This window comes from Hesperophylax consimilis, chromosome 24 (genome assembly GCF_061612785.1).
Source record: "Hesperophylax consimilis isolate HC1 chromosome 24, BYU_Hcon_1.0, whole genome shotgun sequence".
Lineage (NCBI taxonomy): Eukaryota > Metazoa > Arthropoda > Insecta > Trichoptera > Limnephilidae > Hesperophylax > Hesperophylax consimilis.
Window position 1 is genome coordinate 1,312,898 of NC_142859.1, and position 19,286 is coordinate 1,332,183.

At 34.8% G+C, this 19,286-nt stretch overlaps 1 protein-coding gene across 1 annotated transcript in view; it reads left to right on the forward strand.

The window, feature by feature from the left end:
* LOC149411790 (alkaline phosphatase, tissue-nonspecific isozyme-like) overlaps positions 1–19,286 on the forward strand; it is a 306,816-nt gene that overhangs the window by 62,618 nt on the left and 224,912 nt on the right. The window contains exon 3 of the mRNA XM_089646240.1: positions 2,256–2,418. Coding sequence (XP_089502366.1) covers positions 2,256–2,418 — 163 coding nt within the window. The remainder of the gene's footprint in view (positions 1–2,255; positions 2,419–19,286) is intronic.

The window sequence follows — 19,286 nt, forward strand, 5'->3', positions numbered from 1 at the left end:
GATAAGAGACATGTTAAAGGAGCTGAATATTTTGACGGTGAAGCAAACTGTGTATTTGAATGTACTTATTTTTATACATAAAATTAACTTAGGGATGATGTCTAAGGAACTGAAAAGAAAAATAAATTACAATAACGAGATACACGGACACGGGACGAGAAATTCTAAGCAAATTAGATTGCCAACAAGAAAAAAAACAAGCACCCAAAAATCTCTGATGTACCAGGCCGTTCAACTCTATAACAAAATCCCGAAGGAAATTGCTGTGATAGAAAATATTAATAAGTTCAAAAATGAATTAAGAAAATATGTCTATCTCAATTATTAATGTTTCTTTTTTTGTGACTTTATTGAAATATTTAAAGAAAGATTATGTTTGCCAAACAATGTACATGTTTATATGTTTATAAAACTATTAGCACACACGAAGATGTGAGCTAACTTAAGATTAATAAATAAATAAAATAGAAATAAGTAGGATCTCAAGACAACGCTCCTTGTATACAGTTCTATTCTATCTCTGCACTTAAATTATTTTTCTACTGTATTATTCATACGCGAGGTGTTTGAGGAACGAACAAGGGTTGGTATAGCCGTATTTTGAAGGGCTATTCCACAACAGATAAAGCATGGACAAAGCCTATGGCTTATGACAGGCGAATGCGATAACACAATTTGTAAGGTTAATTCACAGTCAGCTTACCGGGTGGCGAACGAAATCTGCATTTCGAGAATCATCTGTCAGCACTGGAACGGTGATCGTTGTACGGTAGCACTCGTTATGTTGAATTGGATTGCGATAGTTGCGATAAAATACGTTTAAGGGATTATTCCGATAAATAACCGGCGAGAGTACACACATTGGTTTTGACAAGACGAACGTTTGGATGCGATTGTACGGCTCACGGCACTCCGTGATTATAGTTGACGTGTGTGAATTCAAACTGTACAGTTCAAATTCTGACCATACTATTCGTCAGCACACGGCCTGTCAAAAGCAAATCGGCATGACGGAACACGAGGACAAAATAATTTACTACAGTTTATTAAAATAGAGGGATGAGGATGATTTTACTGAAGGTAAGATTATATTACAAAATGTAATTATTACTACAGCTAAACAACATATGATATGAACATATAAAAGGTTAATAATTATCTACAAGCTTAAAAATAACATACTTAAACTGCAAACTTATATTTTGTTCCATGAAAATGTTCAAAAAGTTCCCACTATTTTAGGCTTACCAAAACAAAACTTAAGTGCACACAAAGCAGTGTGTTTTTATAATCTACAAAACTTTATAATAACCTACCAAAAGCCTTAAAGAACAACTCTTGGCACTTTGCGAAGGATATGTGCCATATGCGTGAAAAAATTGTATGATTTTTAAACATGTATATTTTGATTACTTTTAAAACTAATTTAACTGTATTTTTCAAATAGGTGTATGAATTTTTTTTAAATACGTACCTATATTTAAATAAAGATTACAAACAATTTTTTTTTTAATTTGCTGTCTGATTTTTATACAGTTTTGATTTTCACAGAGCTAATGTTTAGTTGTAATAATATTTACAAAATTAAATGTTTTAACACTCGAATCACATTGCTTGAATTGAAACGTTGCTTGAAATGGCTTTGGCCGTGTTTGGTGACCAGATCTGAATAGCTTGGTACTTCCCCACCTTCTTCTTCTCCATCTCCTTCCCTTTCTCACCGCTACCTTCAGCCTCACAAAATACCTCGGATGGGGATGCCATAGTCTCACTGGCTCCAGACATTTGGTATTCTTGTGCGGTTTCTCAGAAAAAAATAATTATAAGAAATAGTCTATCTTTTGAATATGTACTTTTAAACAATCTGAAGAAGTGCAATTCTTACGGACTTTTCCAGCACATTGAAATTTATATGGAATAACCTTATCTCAAATTTATCTGACATAAACATGTTAAGTGAACCAAGCCAATTATGAAAAAATGCTTATTGCTCAAATAAATATTATTATGTTAAAAATATGTACATAAAACTAACTAAAAATGAATTTACAAATGTTCAGTAGTTAAATTTGTTCCATGATAATCACAAGTATTTAGGTAGGTACTAAATTGTTTTATGTAAAGTTTGGCACGGCATTAAACATTGCTAAATGTCAAGGTTATTTACGAAATCTTAAAATACAAAGTTTTCAATTGTCTCACCAAATTTTTTTATAATTTATTAAAATATATTTTTGTCTCTTTTGCTCTTGCAGGAGTGTCGTGATGTTCATAGGAGACGGCATGAGTCTCTCCACGGTTACAGCCGCGAGGGAGCTGAGACGACAGAGAAACAGTATGAGAGCAGAAGAGGACAAAGATAGAGACTCAATACAGGGCCTGATCTGGGATCATTTTCCTGCTGCGGCATTGGCACAGGTAGGCTTTAAAATACTTTTATAAAAGTTTACTTTTGGGCTCTTTCCAAATAGAAATGCAATTGGCTAAGTGAGTAACATTATGCGTAGGTACTGAAGAGTCACCGCCCATCTGAATAACTGTTTAATCAGCGTTGAAAAATAATTTCATTTTTACAAACGCTCCAAACAGAATGCCGTGGAGAAAATAATTTTATCCAGGGCCTTTGTCTCCTGTAAGGATTCCGTGTAGAGGGCACACCTGATTGCTAAGTCACCAAACGAAGCGAACCCCTTGGAGTGACCTTTAACAGAGGTGTTGGGTTGATTATTCACGGGCGGCGGTACATATTCCAGCCTTTGAAATAAAAAAATCACCTTAACACCAAACGATGAATAAACCTTAAAAAAGGAAAACAAAATTACACATGCGTCTCATCACGGCATGCGTCTGTTTTTATGTTTTGACGTCTTCATTTTTATATCATTTTCATATTATCAAGATATTACCGAAGAACAAATTGTTTATCCAACAATCTAGATGGAAATTATTTTTTTACTAATCGGTTTGTTCACAAATAGATACTTGATTAAAAATTCACAATCATTAGGAGACTAATTTTCTTTGTGCGCTAATTAGATTACGATTAAAAGATAACGTAAGAAAACCTCACTTTGCCCGGGGGGGTAAAATTAAAACATTTAAAAAAAAATATTTAGTAAGTTGGTATCTCGTACCTTTTCGTAACTGCGTGTAGTGGCAGGTAATTGCATTGACAAATTTCATTAATAGAACTTTTACAACATGACCCGTCACATTACCTATTAAAAATGTGATGATTTCTCTAGGAACAGATAATTCGCACAAAAAATTGGTACCCATTACTTGAGTAGTAGATATTACATTATAGAATCGAAACAATAACTACTTTGAAAAGGACTTTAGTTGTGTACGGTGATCGGATCTGAATTTTTTTTATTTATATTAACTCCACACAGGAGGCCCTGAAGAAAATAATTTCCCTCAGGGCCTATGTCATCTTTGGGGATGCTGTGTGGAGGGTCTTTTTGTGGAGAGGAAGGAGTGAACATGGGTCTTGAAGAGTCCCATGTTGTAGGAGGGAGGAAACACAGAGGCCGGCAGTTCGTTCCACAGCCGAGCTGTTGAACTCAAGAACGAATCGTAGAAGCGACCCGTTCTCATGTGACAAATGTCAACCGTGTAAAAATGTTGGGCGCGCGTTTGGCGTGTATCCCGACTACGCACCGGTGCGGAAGGGATCAATGACGCTAGTTCCTCAGAGCATCTTCCATTGTAATACCGATAGAATAAAGACAGCATACCTACCCGACGCCTGTGCTCTAAAGATTGCAGTCCGTTTGTTAAGATTGGGGAATCTATCAAATGGACCGCCCGTTTTTGCACAGAGTCAAGGGTTTTTCCAGGTATTTAGGGGCTTCGGACCAGAGATGGCTGCCAAATTCGACAGTAGGGCGCACTTGTGATTTGTACAGGGTCAGCAGTTGTGTACTATTAAATTATCTGCGGGCCCTGTACAGTACGCCCAGCTTTTGAGAGGCCAGCTTTACTCTGGCTTCGATGGAACCCCCATACCTGAGCTGGTCACTTATAATTACACCAAGCATGTCAATGGAAGGCCTGTTCGGAAGATTGCTTCCGTTGAAGGAGACTAGACTATCATTTAGATCCCTTTTAGACGTAATCAGACAGGATTGGGTCTTTGAAACATTAAATTCGACGAGATTATTTTTACCCCAGGAGGAAATACTATCGAGATCATCGAGGGTCGAGTTTTCCGCAAACATTTTCACTAATAAGTTAGCCTTTTCGGTGGCGGTGTTTGCTAGTGAGCCGTCAGGTCTGGTAAGAGGTGGCAAACTGGGTTTGCAAAAATTCCGACCTATTGAGCCCGCAAGGGAAAAGAATGCTCTGCTGCCATGCGGGCAGGCAGCCAGCTTTTTGCTGATCTGCAGGTCGTGTTCGAATTTTGACCTATTAATGATTCTCTTGCATTCCTTTGCCGATTTGTTGTATGCTGATCTGCTTTCGGGCGTTCGAGATGTGTTGTAGGCTCGGTAAGCCGCGTTTTTTCGTCGAACTGCTTCGGAGCATTGTCGACTGAACCACGGCTTTGAGCCCACACCAGTTTCTTTAGTAGTCGATTGTATGAAGCCATCCATCGCCGATTTGATGACTTCACCAATCTCCTGGGCACATCTTGAAGGGTCCGAAGTCCGAAAACAAACAGCTGACCACGGAAAAGCGTTGAAATGGGCCCGCATACCGAACCAATCTGCTGACCTATAGTGCCACACTTTTCTCCTTAGCCTCTCATTGGTTGGTCTGAGGCTAACGGGGATTGATGTCATCACTAAGCAGTGGTCAGATGATCCCAGAGGCGCTGTGACGTCAATCTTATAACCGTGTGGCACAGTAGTTAAGAATAGGTCTAACAGATTGGAACGATGAGTCTGGACATCAGGAACCCTTGTAGGCTCCTGAACCAGTTGCTCTAATCCGTAGCAAATGGCAAAGGATTCCGTCTGTCGGCCAGCCGAGTCCGTTGGGCCTGAGAACTTCAACCATGGTTCGTTATGAACATTGAAGTCCCCCAGAACAATAAACTCGGCCGAAGGGTAGCGGGGCAAGAGATCATCAATAGTATCTCTCAAATGTTTGAAGAGCTCGGAAGTGTCTGATTCGCTATGGTTCGGTGAGCGGTATAGACATGCGTAGAATCTTGCCGTACTGGCAAAATTGACGCGCACCCACATTACGTCGAATCTGGAGTTTTCCAGACTCAATAGTCGTACACAGTTGACGTCAGCTCGACTGTAGAGGCAGACTCCTCCTTTGAGACGGAACTTGCTTGCGAGGGTAAAGCCCGGGCAGTCCAGATAGGAGGAGTCTGGCGGCTCGGCTATCTGAGTTTCGGATAGGAAAAGAAGGTTGGGACGCTGGGACAAAAGATGGTGATGAACAGAAAGCCAAGAACTGAATAGCCAAGGTTTTTTATTTATTTTTATGTGAAACCGTACAAGAGTCTCAACTGCTCCCAAACGTCTGGAGCCAGTGAGACTACGGCATCCCCAATTGGGGTGTGTTGTGAGAGTGAATGTTGTGGGGAGGCAAAGAAGATGGGAAAGAGGAAGGTGGGGAAATTCCTAACTGACTTAACATGACCATAGCCATTTCAAAGAACGTTTTAATTCCGAATTGTGGTCTTACACAAGGGTGATGCTGAGAGTACCTTCCTCTCTGGAACGTGCCGCAAATATAATTAATCAAATAAAATTTACTTATTCACCTTAAGAATTGAATCTGCAACCTCCAGCTTGCTAGTCGAGAACCTTACCCCTCGACCACGGAGACCGTCCAAAATTTCTTAGGTACCTACTTCTAAACGCTCCTTTTCCATCTCCTTGCACTTCTCACTAACAACATAACCCAAATGGAAATGCCATAGTTCCAAAGGCTCGGGGCGGGACTATTATTCGGTGTTCACACGAAAATGATAAAATATTGATAAAATATAATATCTTATTTTATTCAAGTGGTGCAATGTTACCCCCTGTACCATGCTACCCCATGGGTAAAGTAAGAAAATTTACAGTGACCTTCAAAACTTGCCTTAATCCCTAATTACGACCGAAATTGTTTATAAGTCGTAAATTAATATTGTTTTTTTAACTATACAATTATACATAGCTCTGCGATTAATAACTTCTATATTTAGTGGGCTGGTCTAATAAAGTTTTCACAGCGATTCTTTGGATGAGACGCCTGACTATCTTTATCTTTGGGGATGCTGTATGGAGGGTGTTTCTTAAGGAAAAGAAGGAAAAGTTCTGAAAAAAAGGATATGTAGTGTGGGTACACTGATGAGTGTGTCCAGGAGTGACGGACGTATTAATTTATTTATTTATTTATTGACGCCCTATTGGGCTTTTAAGTACATAAAAATTACAAATTTAATTTTTAACAACAGTATAAAACAAACAATAGAAAATCGAAACAAAATATAATGATTTCTCATAAATTATTTACATTTAAAAAATGGTGGACTAATTTGGCTTTAAATGTTTTGAAGTTTAAATTAAATATATCAGCGACATCACTTAGTTCATTGCCCAACCTATGTGTTCTTTCTAATACAGAATTCGTAGCGAAGTTATTGTTGTAGAATAAAATATTCCGTCTAGTATATTTTGGAGGTATATGTAAAGATAGCAAGTTTATAGTGTCAGGGCAGTCTAACCTTGAATGAACAATTTTATATAATAAAAGGAGATCAAATATTTTTTGCCTTTCAGATAATTTCGATAAGTTAAGTTTACTGCGTAAATTGACATAATTGATTTCAATAATAGGAATACCAATTTTGAAATTAATAAAACGTAAAAATTTATGTTGAATTTTTTCAATTTGTAAACAATGAGAGTTGAAATGAAGACACCAAATGGTTGCATTGTATTCAACCTGACTTCTAAACAGAGACGTGTATAGTAATTTTATAGTTTTTATGTTATTAAAGTCTTTAGCGATTCTGAGAATAAATCCAAGCATTTGTAATCCCTTACTGGTAATGCTATTAATGTGATTCAAGAAGCGTAATTTGGAGTCAAAGATAACTCCAAGGTCATTGAATTCAAAAACTCTATTTAGATTGGAATTGTTAATGGAGTAGTCGAATAATAAAGGGGTTTTAGATCTATGGAAACTGATCGTTTGGCATTTGTTGATATTAAGATGTAATTTGTTTACGATGCACCATTCATAAAGTTTATTAAAGTTCATTTGTAGAGTTAAACAATCAGAAGAATTACCGATCGATTTAAACATCTTAAGATCGTCGGCGAATAGAAGAAAGTGAATATTATCGAAAATTAGTGAAATGTCATTAATAAATAGTAGGAAAAGAATAGGTCCTAGGTGGGAACCTTAGGGGACCCCACTTAAGGCAAAAAAAGTGTAAAAAGTTGTGGAGGTAATTTTTACAGATAATTTTCTGTATGATAAGTAACTTCTAAGCCATTCGAGAAAGTTGCCGCTTATTCCCAAATGTTCTAATTTTTCCATTAAAATGCGATGAGAAACAGTATCAAAGGCTTTGCTAAAGTCAGTATAAATTGTATCATCTTGAAGACCCTGGGACAATGCACTAGAAATAAAATTTTCGTAAAGCAATAAGTTAGATGACGTAGATCTGTCTGGCATAAAACCATGTTGAAATGTTGATATAATTGGTTTAATTTGATGCATGATTTTACTTTATATAATCTTTTCTAAAAGTTTAGGAAGCGATGACATAATACATATGGGTCTATAATTTTCAATTTGACATTTATCTCCTTTTTTAAAAATAGGTGTTATAAAGCTACTTTTCCAAATTTCAGGAAAACAACCTGTAGATAAGGATAAATTGAAAATTATAGTAATAGGAAGAGCTAGAACATGAATACAATTTTTAAGTAATATTGAGGGAATCATATCTGGCCCCGAATTCCACCTGATATCCAGCTGTTTGATAAAAGTCACAACATCATCTACTACCACATGGATGTTATGCAAGTTGAGTGAGCTTTCGGTAAATTGGGGTTTATCAGATAATATGTTGTCATTCAACTCAACTATCAACTAGCTCAACTATCCTTTTCCTGTGTAACGACCGAGAGCAAAATAAATTTCAAATTCTCCAAAATAGGGCAATGAGAACAATACTCAGACGAAATAGATATTCAAAAGTAAATAAAATGTTGAACGAACTAAATTGGCTAACGGCGAAACATATGTTGACCTTGAACACGATGATATTTTTACACAAAATAGTAAACAACCTGCTACCCAAATATTTTTCGAATAAAATTGTATACAACAAGGACATACACAAACATAAAACTAGGACGTGCAATGAAATCAGGCTACCAAAGAAGGATAAAGTGAATACCCAGAATAGTATATTATATAAAGGGATGAAATACTATAACGCGCTGCCGGAAAACCTTAAATCTGCCCCAATTGAAAAATTCAAGATGTTGTGCAGGAGCCACATCAAGTAAGAAAAAAAAATCATAGTATATTTATATGTAACAATCAATTAGTCATTTGTAAACTTAAATGTACAAATTACTAAAATAAAATCAATAAATAAAAAAAAATAAAAAAATTGTCTTCAACATATACACTCTTGAAGAAATCTGCAAATAAATTTACAATACCGTTTTTGTCATGACCCACTTTTTTTCCCGTAAAACATTGAGTTATAATATAACTCTCCCGCTTCGGCGCAAGGCGATGGGTCGAGATACCAGTTGGAGAGGTCACAGGTCTGTAACCAGCCTCTCCCGATCTGGAACGCCACGCAGTTGGTAAGCATCTTCATTCTGAACACCTGGTTAATTGAGTACCAAAATTGAAGATAGTTAATGCAGCGTTAAAAAATATTTTAGATGATTTCGTTCGACAAGCTTATTTTCTACTGAAAATGTGTATATCTTTTACAGTTTTTGATATTGGAACACATTTTGGGTGTGTAATTTCGATGTAAATTTTCCTCGATATTTGAATGTGGTCTTAGATTACAAGACACCATCGTATACATATATAAGTATACATATGTCGATGGAAGACTGTAACACTAAATGAAAGTACTAAAGTGGATTTTGGCACCTGAAATATTATTGGAAAACGCACTTCGGTCTGAAAACCAGTCAGGAAACAATTGGGTAAGGGATGGGTATGAGATGGTCGGAGCTTATAAATGTGTATTGTGGAGATGATATAATAAATTTACTTTGATTTAATACGCAATACAGAAAAAAGGCAGGAACTTGCAAAAAAATTGCCCCAAAGTTGCTCCTAAAATCCTGCCAAATTAAATTATTTAATGGCCTGTACATCATTATTTAAAATAAAGGTGTACTTGATATTTACTATACCCTTTGAATAATAAAATGTTAACTTGGTTTGGTTGAGTATTTCAACCTTTAATCGAAGTTTAATTTTTGAGCGAAAAGGGTCGCGCAGCCATTCTTCTCAAATTTATTTAACATAAATAGAAAACTTCAAAGATTAAAAAACAACATATTCGTCTCTTAATTTTTTGTGAATGTCGGACAAATTAAATATTCTACGTATTAACATGGAATAAATATTTGTATAAATGTGTCAACCATGAAAAATGTTCCATGTGGAACTCCCATGTTGAGAATGTAAAATCCAAAATTTCCCCGATAACCGGTGTACTCTATCGACTCCAAGGTGTGATCCCCACTTCTCTACTGCGTGCCACATATTATGCTATGATCCAGTCCCACCTGTGTTATCAAGTTCAAAAGGTTCCGAAATACAATAGAGCCGTACGGAATATATATAAAATATAATCTACCATGGGATTCACATGTCAAAGATATACACTCATAGACACAAATTCTTCATTTTACAGTCCTGCCAAAGTATAACATCACAACTGCCATTCTACAAATAATTCAACACTCTTCACACACCAACACTAAAAAAGTCTTTAATTTCGACATACACCAGCACAAAACAAAATTCTCATGGCCAAACTTTATGCTATAGGCATTAGAAACCCGTTGTTATCATTCTTTCGCTCTTACTTGAGCGATAGAAAACAAAGGGTTAAAATAAACAACTTTGAATCCTTTAACATTGACGTAACGTCCGGCGTTCCCCAAGGAGCTCATTTGGCCCCACTTCTCTTCAACCTTTTTATTAACGATATCACCAAAGTTTTTTCTCATACACGCTTCTGGCTTTTTGCGGATGATAATAAGATTCTTCAGATAATTAAATCCTACCTTGACTGCTTACATTTTCAACGTGATATTGACTCGTTTAATAATTGGTGCAAAATAAACTGCATGGAACTCAATGTTGATAAATGTAAAATTTTGTCCTTTTATAGAACCAAAAAACCAATTCAGTTTGATTATAAATTAAACAATGTTTGTTTATCTACTGTAACATCTATCAAGGATCTTGGGGTCACTCTAGACTGCAAACTTTCTTTCCGTGAGCACATTAACAACATTGTTAACAAATCACTTAAACTACTTGGCTTCGTTCATAGAATAACCTCTGACTTTAAACATATAAGTACCCTTAAAACTCTTTACTGCTCGTTAGTTCGCCCTCACCTTGAATACGCTAGTGTTATTTGGTCTCCTTTCTATGCTGTCCACATCTGTCACATAGAATCCGTACAACATCGCTTCCTACGAGGAATCGCTTGGAGGTTGGGTCTTGAAAGAGGAGAGTACTCATATGATGAAGTTGAACAAACTTTAAACATTTCTTCTTTGGAGAAACGTAGAAGGGACACTGATCTGATTTGCATATTCAAGATTATCAATGGTATTACAGACTCACCTGCTTTGTTGCAACTTATCCAATTCAACATCCCTTCCCGTAGACTCCGAAATAATGAATTGCTGTTCGTCAATCAACATTCTACCAATTATGGATACCATTCTCCTTTGTCCAGAATGTCGAGACTTGTCAACTCACTGTCAAGTCAAAGCATTGAATTTTGTGGTATATGCCTAAATGACTTTCGACAGTCAATACGCAATGTCTAATTTCTAATGCCCTTTGAACCATCTTCATGCTTTGACTTATTATTATCTCCCATTCTTACTTTTATATTATTATTGTCATTGTTATTGTCTTCGCTCCTCATTTATATATGCTCTCCTTTCACTGTCATCTCTGTTTATAAAACTTATTCGTGTAATTAATATGTTGTTAATGGACTATTTGTCCGTAAATAAATAAATAAATAAATAAATAAATAAATAAATAAATAAAACCAGATCGCAAAATCAAAGACACTTATAATCATCTACTTACACGACTAAATATGGAATTAACTCTTACAATACATTGCACATAAGTAATACAACGCATTACCCAGTAACCTAAAACTTCCGGCAACGAACAAAAAAAGATTGGCAAAAGCTATTTCCTCAGCAGTTTTAATAATGACTGCCATATTCTTTCTTTGGAACTCCAAAATTACGTCTGCATTTATTTATTTTAATGTAGTCTTGTCTTTAATCTAGTGTTGTCTTTCCCGAAATGAATTTTTTTAAACTCACTGGGAATAGTATATTATTATAAATTTATTATTATCTTTTAATAACTAAATAAATAATTAATGTAAAAACGAATGAATGATAATGGAATGGAAACAGTTTTCAATTTAAAAATTGAACATTGAAGACAATATTAGTGATTCTTAAACGCAAATCTGAAACAGAAAAATCAGAAAAGGAAACGGTCACATCTGGACCTCTGGACATCTGGACATCTGGAATAATTCATTTCTAGACTTGCAGAAAAAGTCAATAGATGTCGCACATTAAAAATAAAAACAATAAGATAAGTTTATCTATAAGACGCTGTCTAGGATTGCATTTAGTTCGGGTTGAATCTTGCGATCATACATAAAGATAGTTGCCAATAAAAATGTGCGGTGAAAAAATGAAGACAACGTTGGTAGTTCTTATTCGAAGTATGATACAGTTAAAAGTGACCGATGAGGATAGGGTCCCATTAGCGCAGTTGGTAGAGCATTGTCCCGGAAAGACAAGGGTCCTGGGTTCGTGTCCCAGATGTGACCGTTTCCTTTTCTGATTTTTCTGTTTCAGATTTGCGTTTAAGAATCACTAATATTGTCTTCAATATTTAAATATTATAATTTGAGGTTTTACTCAATAAGTTATTCCGAAAAATAATAAAAATTGAACAATTAATTTTTGTTACAATTACATACTGAACGAAGATCAAGAAGATGTGTTTATTTCATGACGTCAGAAGACACCGTTCGAGAGTTTTGAGCTTTGAATCGGAAAAAATGTATGTACAGTTTTAACGTATACGTATACGTTAATGATTTTTAGAATACATATTATGGGTTATGCCTGTTTTCGACAAATCATCTAAAATGTTAAACAATGTGTGTTTTTAGCTCCCTTGAAAAATTGATAATTTTTTTTCCGAGAATTTTTTAGTGAGAGCTGATGGTAAATTTTCCTTATATTTCAATGATTATTATTAAAATGGTCACTCTCATAGGTGCTGAATACTAATAATATTGTTTTTCTCACTCATTTCACAAGCATGTAATTATAATTATGGCTATATTACTTGCAATTGTTATAAATAAATGTACAAATTATGTATATAAATAAATAAATAATAATTACTTAATTAATTGATTTTTAACTATTTAAAATAAATGTGTCCTGAACGTAACCTAAAATAATGTAAATTTTTACTTGTATTTGCCGTTATATTTGTACTATTTTCATCTATTACATCTTTCAACTTTAGCACTCAGTAAATATATTGAAAAAAACATTGTACCTTAAATATTTATTGTGCTCAAATATTTATTCACAAGCCAAACGTTCGACACCAACTCCTACTTAGTTTAAAAGCTTTAATACGGCGGGTCTGGTCAAAGCAACCAAATAAACTATATAATCGCAAGTCCAAAGCTAGTCAAAGTTAGTTGAAGTTAGTGGAAGTAAGTCACTTGCAAGTGCCGACCCGATGTCAACTAGAACGATAACTAATACTCAAAACGATGAAGTAATCGAAGAACTTTACAAGAGTCGTCTAAAGAGTTTATCAACTATTTTTAATGGGCGATTTTTATAATTTTGGTTCTTAATATCAACAAATGCTCAGAGATCTGATCTTAGAATTAAACCACATAACATCGCGGGAATGACAAACCTTCATAAAGTAAATACAGAAGTCAGCAAAATGCTGTTGGAAACAAAGTTTTGATACACTCTCCCATTTATTCAAATGTATTGCAATCCTTAAAGTACGTGCGTCAGGTAACGCTGCTCTTGTTCTTATTATAATGATCTCTTTGTCATCGATGGATAGTTGAGAAACACGCCAAACGCGCGTCCAACATTTGTTCAAAATTGACATTTTGATCACATGAGAACGGGTCGTTTCTACGAGTCCGTCTTGAGTTTCCTTCCTCCTATAACATGTGTATTTATAAAACCCAAGTTCACTCATTTATTTTCCTAAAAGGATCCTATGAGAATCCTCAAAGAAGAAAATTCTTCTTATATGCCTTTGTGGAGTGATAAAAAAATTTGCTTTCATAAAAATGTATCGGTGTTTTAAAGGAATTTATTTGTCTTAACTGTTATATAACAGATTAGTTTCACAATTTAAATTTGCCTACACTAAAATATACATTTCATTAAACGCAAAGCTGTAATTTTTTTATTAAAAAATTAACAAATTTGGTTATTTTTTGGAAACCAAAATACAAGCAGAGAATAATATACCTACCATAGAAATTATTCATGATTTCTAATCTGTCGGGGGAGACTCGGAATATTTTAATAATAATTGATGTCCGTTTTGACGGGCAATTTAGTTCATATTTAAAAAAAAAATTATATAATGAAATTTCGTTAAAAATATCATGCTACAATATTATGTTAACAATTTAACGGGGCATCAGATTTCACGGTGAAAAAGGCTTTTGAGTAATTTTTGTCTTTTGAAAAATGATCCAGTTTTTAAAATAATGTGGGTATTGGACTTTTAGAATTTTATGGGATGATTGTTTTTAAATAGTGAAAAAAATGTGATTTATTATTAAGATTCTTCTACTAATTTTGTATTCTGATATTAAAAAACATAAGCATTTTTTTAACATTTTATCTAGTCAATTTGAGGTGTAAGTGTAAGATTTTTTTGATCTTTATTAAATTTGCTTGATCTCTATTAAAGGCAAAATATTTAATGAATAATAAGTTTTATTATCCGATATCGCATGATATAGAACACTAAAAATAGCGCAGACCCGTGTGAAATCACGGGATAGTCCAAATTCTTGACGAAATAGTTCCAATTTTCAAAGTGTCGAATTTTTTTAATGATTTATTACAAAAGTGGGTACTTTATTTATTGCGTTATGAATTTTTCATACAATCAGTTAAATTTTTGGAAATGACCTTAAATTCTAAGCGGCTTTGAGTTCATTGAATCAGAGTTACGCAGCACGCACAGCCAACCGAAATTAGTATTTTTAATATTTTTTAAGGTGTTGCTTTATTTTCTGATATTCTTATGGACCATATGAAAAACTCATGGTGTAAAAAACATTTGCAAAACAAGCTAAAAATAGTTTTCTAATAATTCCAGATAGGAAAAACTTTGCGATTTTCATTGTGCCACAGCTCACCGGTCGAACTTTCCTACTTCTTCATGTAAACAGATTGTTCTACATTTATAAGAACTAGCAGTTAAAAACCCGCCCCGCGGGTTTTTGCTGCTAGGCCCTGCGGGCGGCACTTCGTTGGGCTTCGCCCAGTTTGAGTGATACTAACAGTTACATTTAATAGGTAGATATTAGATCAATGGGTAGATATATAATAGAAAGACATTCTGAACCATTAAACACCCCTCACCCCAAAATAAATCTCGTCAATGAGAAAAATGTTTCCTCTTCCATACCACCGAAATGATTTAATTTTTAAATCGAAACTTAAATTGCAAAATATTTATATGTAATTTGAAAATAAAAAAAAAATATCAACATATTACAATATTACATATAACTTTGGTAAAATAATATACTCTTACCAAAAGACTGTCAAAGTAATTACATTTTTTTTAAATATATAAAGAATTATTTTATTGGGATATGACCTAAAAATCTACATATTTGGGTGAAATAATATTACGCTCTTACCTAACGATTGTCAAAGTAAATACACCAAAACTCTCTTAATTCTTAGGCTGGAAAACCTTACAGGTGGGATAAATTGAGTCAAAAAACAAAACTTTTTAAGCAAGTACAATTTTTTATACTTTTATTTTTTACAATCTACAACATAATATTATACACTTTCATTAGGAAAAAATCTCTTTATAAACAATATTATCCGTATACCAATCAGTCAGAATTTGTATAAATAACGATGACTGCGCTCAAACTGTCCATGAGAAAATACTGGTTCAGGAAGTAACAGTCCACCCCGTTAAAAAGTTTGTCCTTGAAATTTATTGATGGTCATTGCATAAGCTAATTTGACTAATTGTAACATCCGACAAAGTGTTTTAAATTCTAGGAATGAAATGTACTGTACCTTTTCTGTTCCCCGTAATGATTTTGGCTTGAATTAAGTTACAGCTGAAATTTTTATAGCACCGCTTTTGTGAGATATCACCTCAGGGGCGCTTTCCGTTGAAGTACATCCTCATTGATAGCATAAACATGACTATTTTTAGGGCACAATATGGTACGTTGACTCATCACTAAGGCATCAGGAGTTGTATGTGTCTCACTGTATATATAGTGAATAATATCTTGACAAATATTTACATTGGGAATAAGCACAGATGATTCTAATGTTCCTTCTACAAAAGGAAGTTTGCCATCTTTCAAGTCCAAAAGCTATTTAGAAAATATATTTTCACTTTCTAAAGCTCTGACATTTGTTTTTAATTGAAAAGTTTCAAATGGTACCAAAGTATGCTGCTTTTTATGCAAGCGGCAATTAATTGTCCTCGTGAAGTACGTCGACACACTGGAAGGATCTGACGAAAGTCTCCGCCCAAAACAATAACTTTGTTACCAAAGACAGAATCACTTCCTATGATATCACGTATAGTACGCTCAATAACTTCTAAAGCTACACCTGGTGCTTCATCCCATATTATAATATCTGCTTCCGTTATAATTTTCCGATTCTTTGATGTGACCTTACATGTTGTATTGTCCTGTAAATTGATGGGTAAATTAAAAGCAGTATGATAAAACTCTTTTACCTTTTCGTCTTAGAGTGTGAATTAAAGTTTAGTAAAGGTATGTTTTCCCTGTTTCGCCTGGGCCATCAATGAAGAAACATTCATTGTCATCATTTTCATGTGAAAAAACTTATTCAAAATAGAATTATATGCTTGAAGTTGTACGTCATTGAGTTTGGCAGCCATCAATTCACCTAAAGTGTTTTCAGAAATTACATTAAAATCAGATACTTGTCCAAAACTGCAACTTTCATCGGGTTCAGGTAAGCCCTGCATTCTGCAAGATGAATTCTCCTTCATAAGAATATCCTGTATGTTTAAGAGACAAAGATTAATTAATAGCTGTTTCTTCAGCAACACCACGATGAAAAAAATCTTCAGCCGAAGATCGAAGGGATACATTGTATTAAAATTAAAACAAATAGATGTCTAAGAATTTTAGGCATCAAATACAATGAAGCCTCCGTCATGCACTGCGTCCATTCTCGTATGTCATCAATGATGTTGCCGCCTCCCCGCTGTCGCCTCGTCCACTTTTTACCAGCTGAAAAGACATAGTTATTTGGTACATCTTGATACAGAATAGAGCGTCCCTCAATATCTTTAAGATTTAATTGGAACCACGCTGTTAAAGAGGTGTTCCTTGTAGATGCTTCCCTAAGAGCCTGTTCCTCCCGCCCCTCTACAAAATAAACAGATTGGCTGTCGGGTAAATGTAAAGCCAGAAGTAAAATTGAGTGAGATTGATCATGTATAGATAAGTGAGAAAATCTCTAAAAACCCAGTATAAATAAATAAATACTATCCAAAGAGGAACAAATTTCAACATTAATATGAGCATCATATTTTTTGCTAAGGAATGCATTATATGGAACAACAAATCGATTGTCGATACGTATATCCCGAACAACGTGATTTTCAGAAAAATTATCACGTATCCTGTACTCTGGGTAGCCTGCGGAATTATTATCAGTAGCATCTTTAAATGATTTGGGGAATTTTTTAGAGCACTTACCGTATACCATGCAGACTGACCTTGGATTAAGAACGCCACATGGTCCATGAATGTTATTTTTTTAAATAATATGGTACAAAGCCGTTCTTCGGATGGGGTAGTTCTGCAGATACGGCATTATCAATATCAGAAGCTGTATACAACTTATCTTGGCTGCAAAGTGTAAACACACCATGTAGATGAGGGAGTCCTCTTTTTTGCTGTTCAATTGTATACACCCAACAAATTACCTTTCCAAAAACATGTTTCTCAGTCATATCATGAATAAATTCCTTGACTTTTAGATGGAAAACCTTGGCTACCATATCAGGCCTGTCCGCGGCCGATTGATAATGTTCCAATTCGGTTGGTATTTCTGGCCAATTGGGATTGCATGCAAAAGTTATGACGACGACAGGACGACCAAATTTACGTACCATTGCCATTGAAACTTGATAAAGTTTATTCACATGGCGTGGTCCACCAGTAAATGAAGATGGAAGAATGACTGTATTACCTGAACATACTCCTTTATCAGTGGCTAAATTTCTTACATGGTTTTGCAAACCTTGATAGCATTCCACTCTGAGGTGTCGTTGGTTTTTCCTAATGTAATCTAGGCGACCAGATTGGTAAATAATGTAAGCATGAATTAAATGCTGTTGAAAAAGTTTACCCGCATAATGGATTGGATTAAATATGTTTCTTCGCACTGCTAATTTACTTGCATAAAACTACATAGCAGTTACAGTATGACATTGAGCAGTACAGAAATCAGCATGATGCTGAAAGCCTGGAGTCCAACCACATTCACCTGATGGAAATAGTAGTGGGAAAACCATGGGATCTAAATGCTTTAATAAAGTTGCCATCCTTTGAGGTCCTTCAACATTTTTAGGTTAAACAGCGATATCTATACCCGATGACAAATTCCCTTCTGTCTGCTACGTAAACCATGGCGATATCGTGAGAACTGGTTGGAACATTGTACCTCTGATGAACGTGTAAATAATAGACGTATATCTCTCACCTGCCCACCGTGTAAATAATAGACGTATATCTCTCACCTGCCCACCCTCAGCCGCAATGCGTATTTCTTCTTCCTCGACAGCTTCTTTTAGTTCAATCATCAATTATTTGCATTATATTTTTATAGCAATCGGCATAACATGGATGACTCATACGCACTCTAACAGCCTCATCAGGATCATATAGATAAAGCTGAGCATAGGAAGGTATTTTACCTGCAACTTGTATACTTCTGGAAGTCAGATGATAAACCTAACCAAATTTTTTTAAACAATATGGACCATTACCTGGGATATTAGCTATTTGCGCTCCAAATGAGGCAAATCTATTAGCACTGCATACTAAGGTGGAGTGAAATTTTTTTTTTGAGAATTTCGAAATCGGCATTGTTGGAAAAGATGCTCCATATATTAACAATTACAACAAAAATAATTAAAAAAATATATTCACAATACCTGGACATCGCCAAAGCTTTATATTTTATCATTTTCACGATTTTACCTAAGTATTTATAGCTCATATACGCGAAATAAAACACACATAAAATTTGTATTTTACCATTTTTATTTTACAGATAATACATTCGTAGATTGTTAGAATGGAACAAATAGTGGAAATAAAAAATGTACATATATTATTTACCGCATTGAAAAACTTGAAAATTACAAAAGTTACTATGAACGGTACTGCATTTTGGTGTTAAAAATAGGCATAAGGTGTCGTGACTCTAACCTTGTTTTTATTAATCCATCTCGCCTCAAGGGTCCACAAACAACGGCTGAGGCTTCTGTTACAATTTTCAAACATCTCTCTGTAGCTTGAGTGTGGCAAGGAAAATTATTTATTTATCATTGGTAGTATGACATCGTCAATTATCGTGTGATCGGTAATGGCTTGTAAAATTGTCTCGTCACTTACAAATTTGGTTACTGGTGGCTCGGTTATATTTTTCCACTTTATAACATCAATATAACCATCTGCTGAAAAATCAAAAACAGGCACTTTGAAGGTACGAATAAAGTCTGATTGC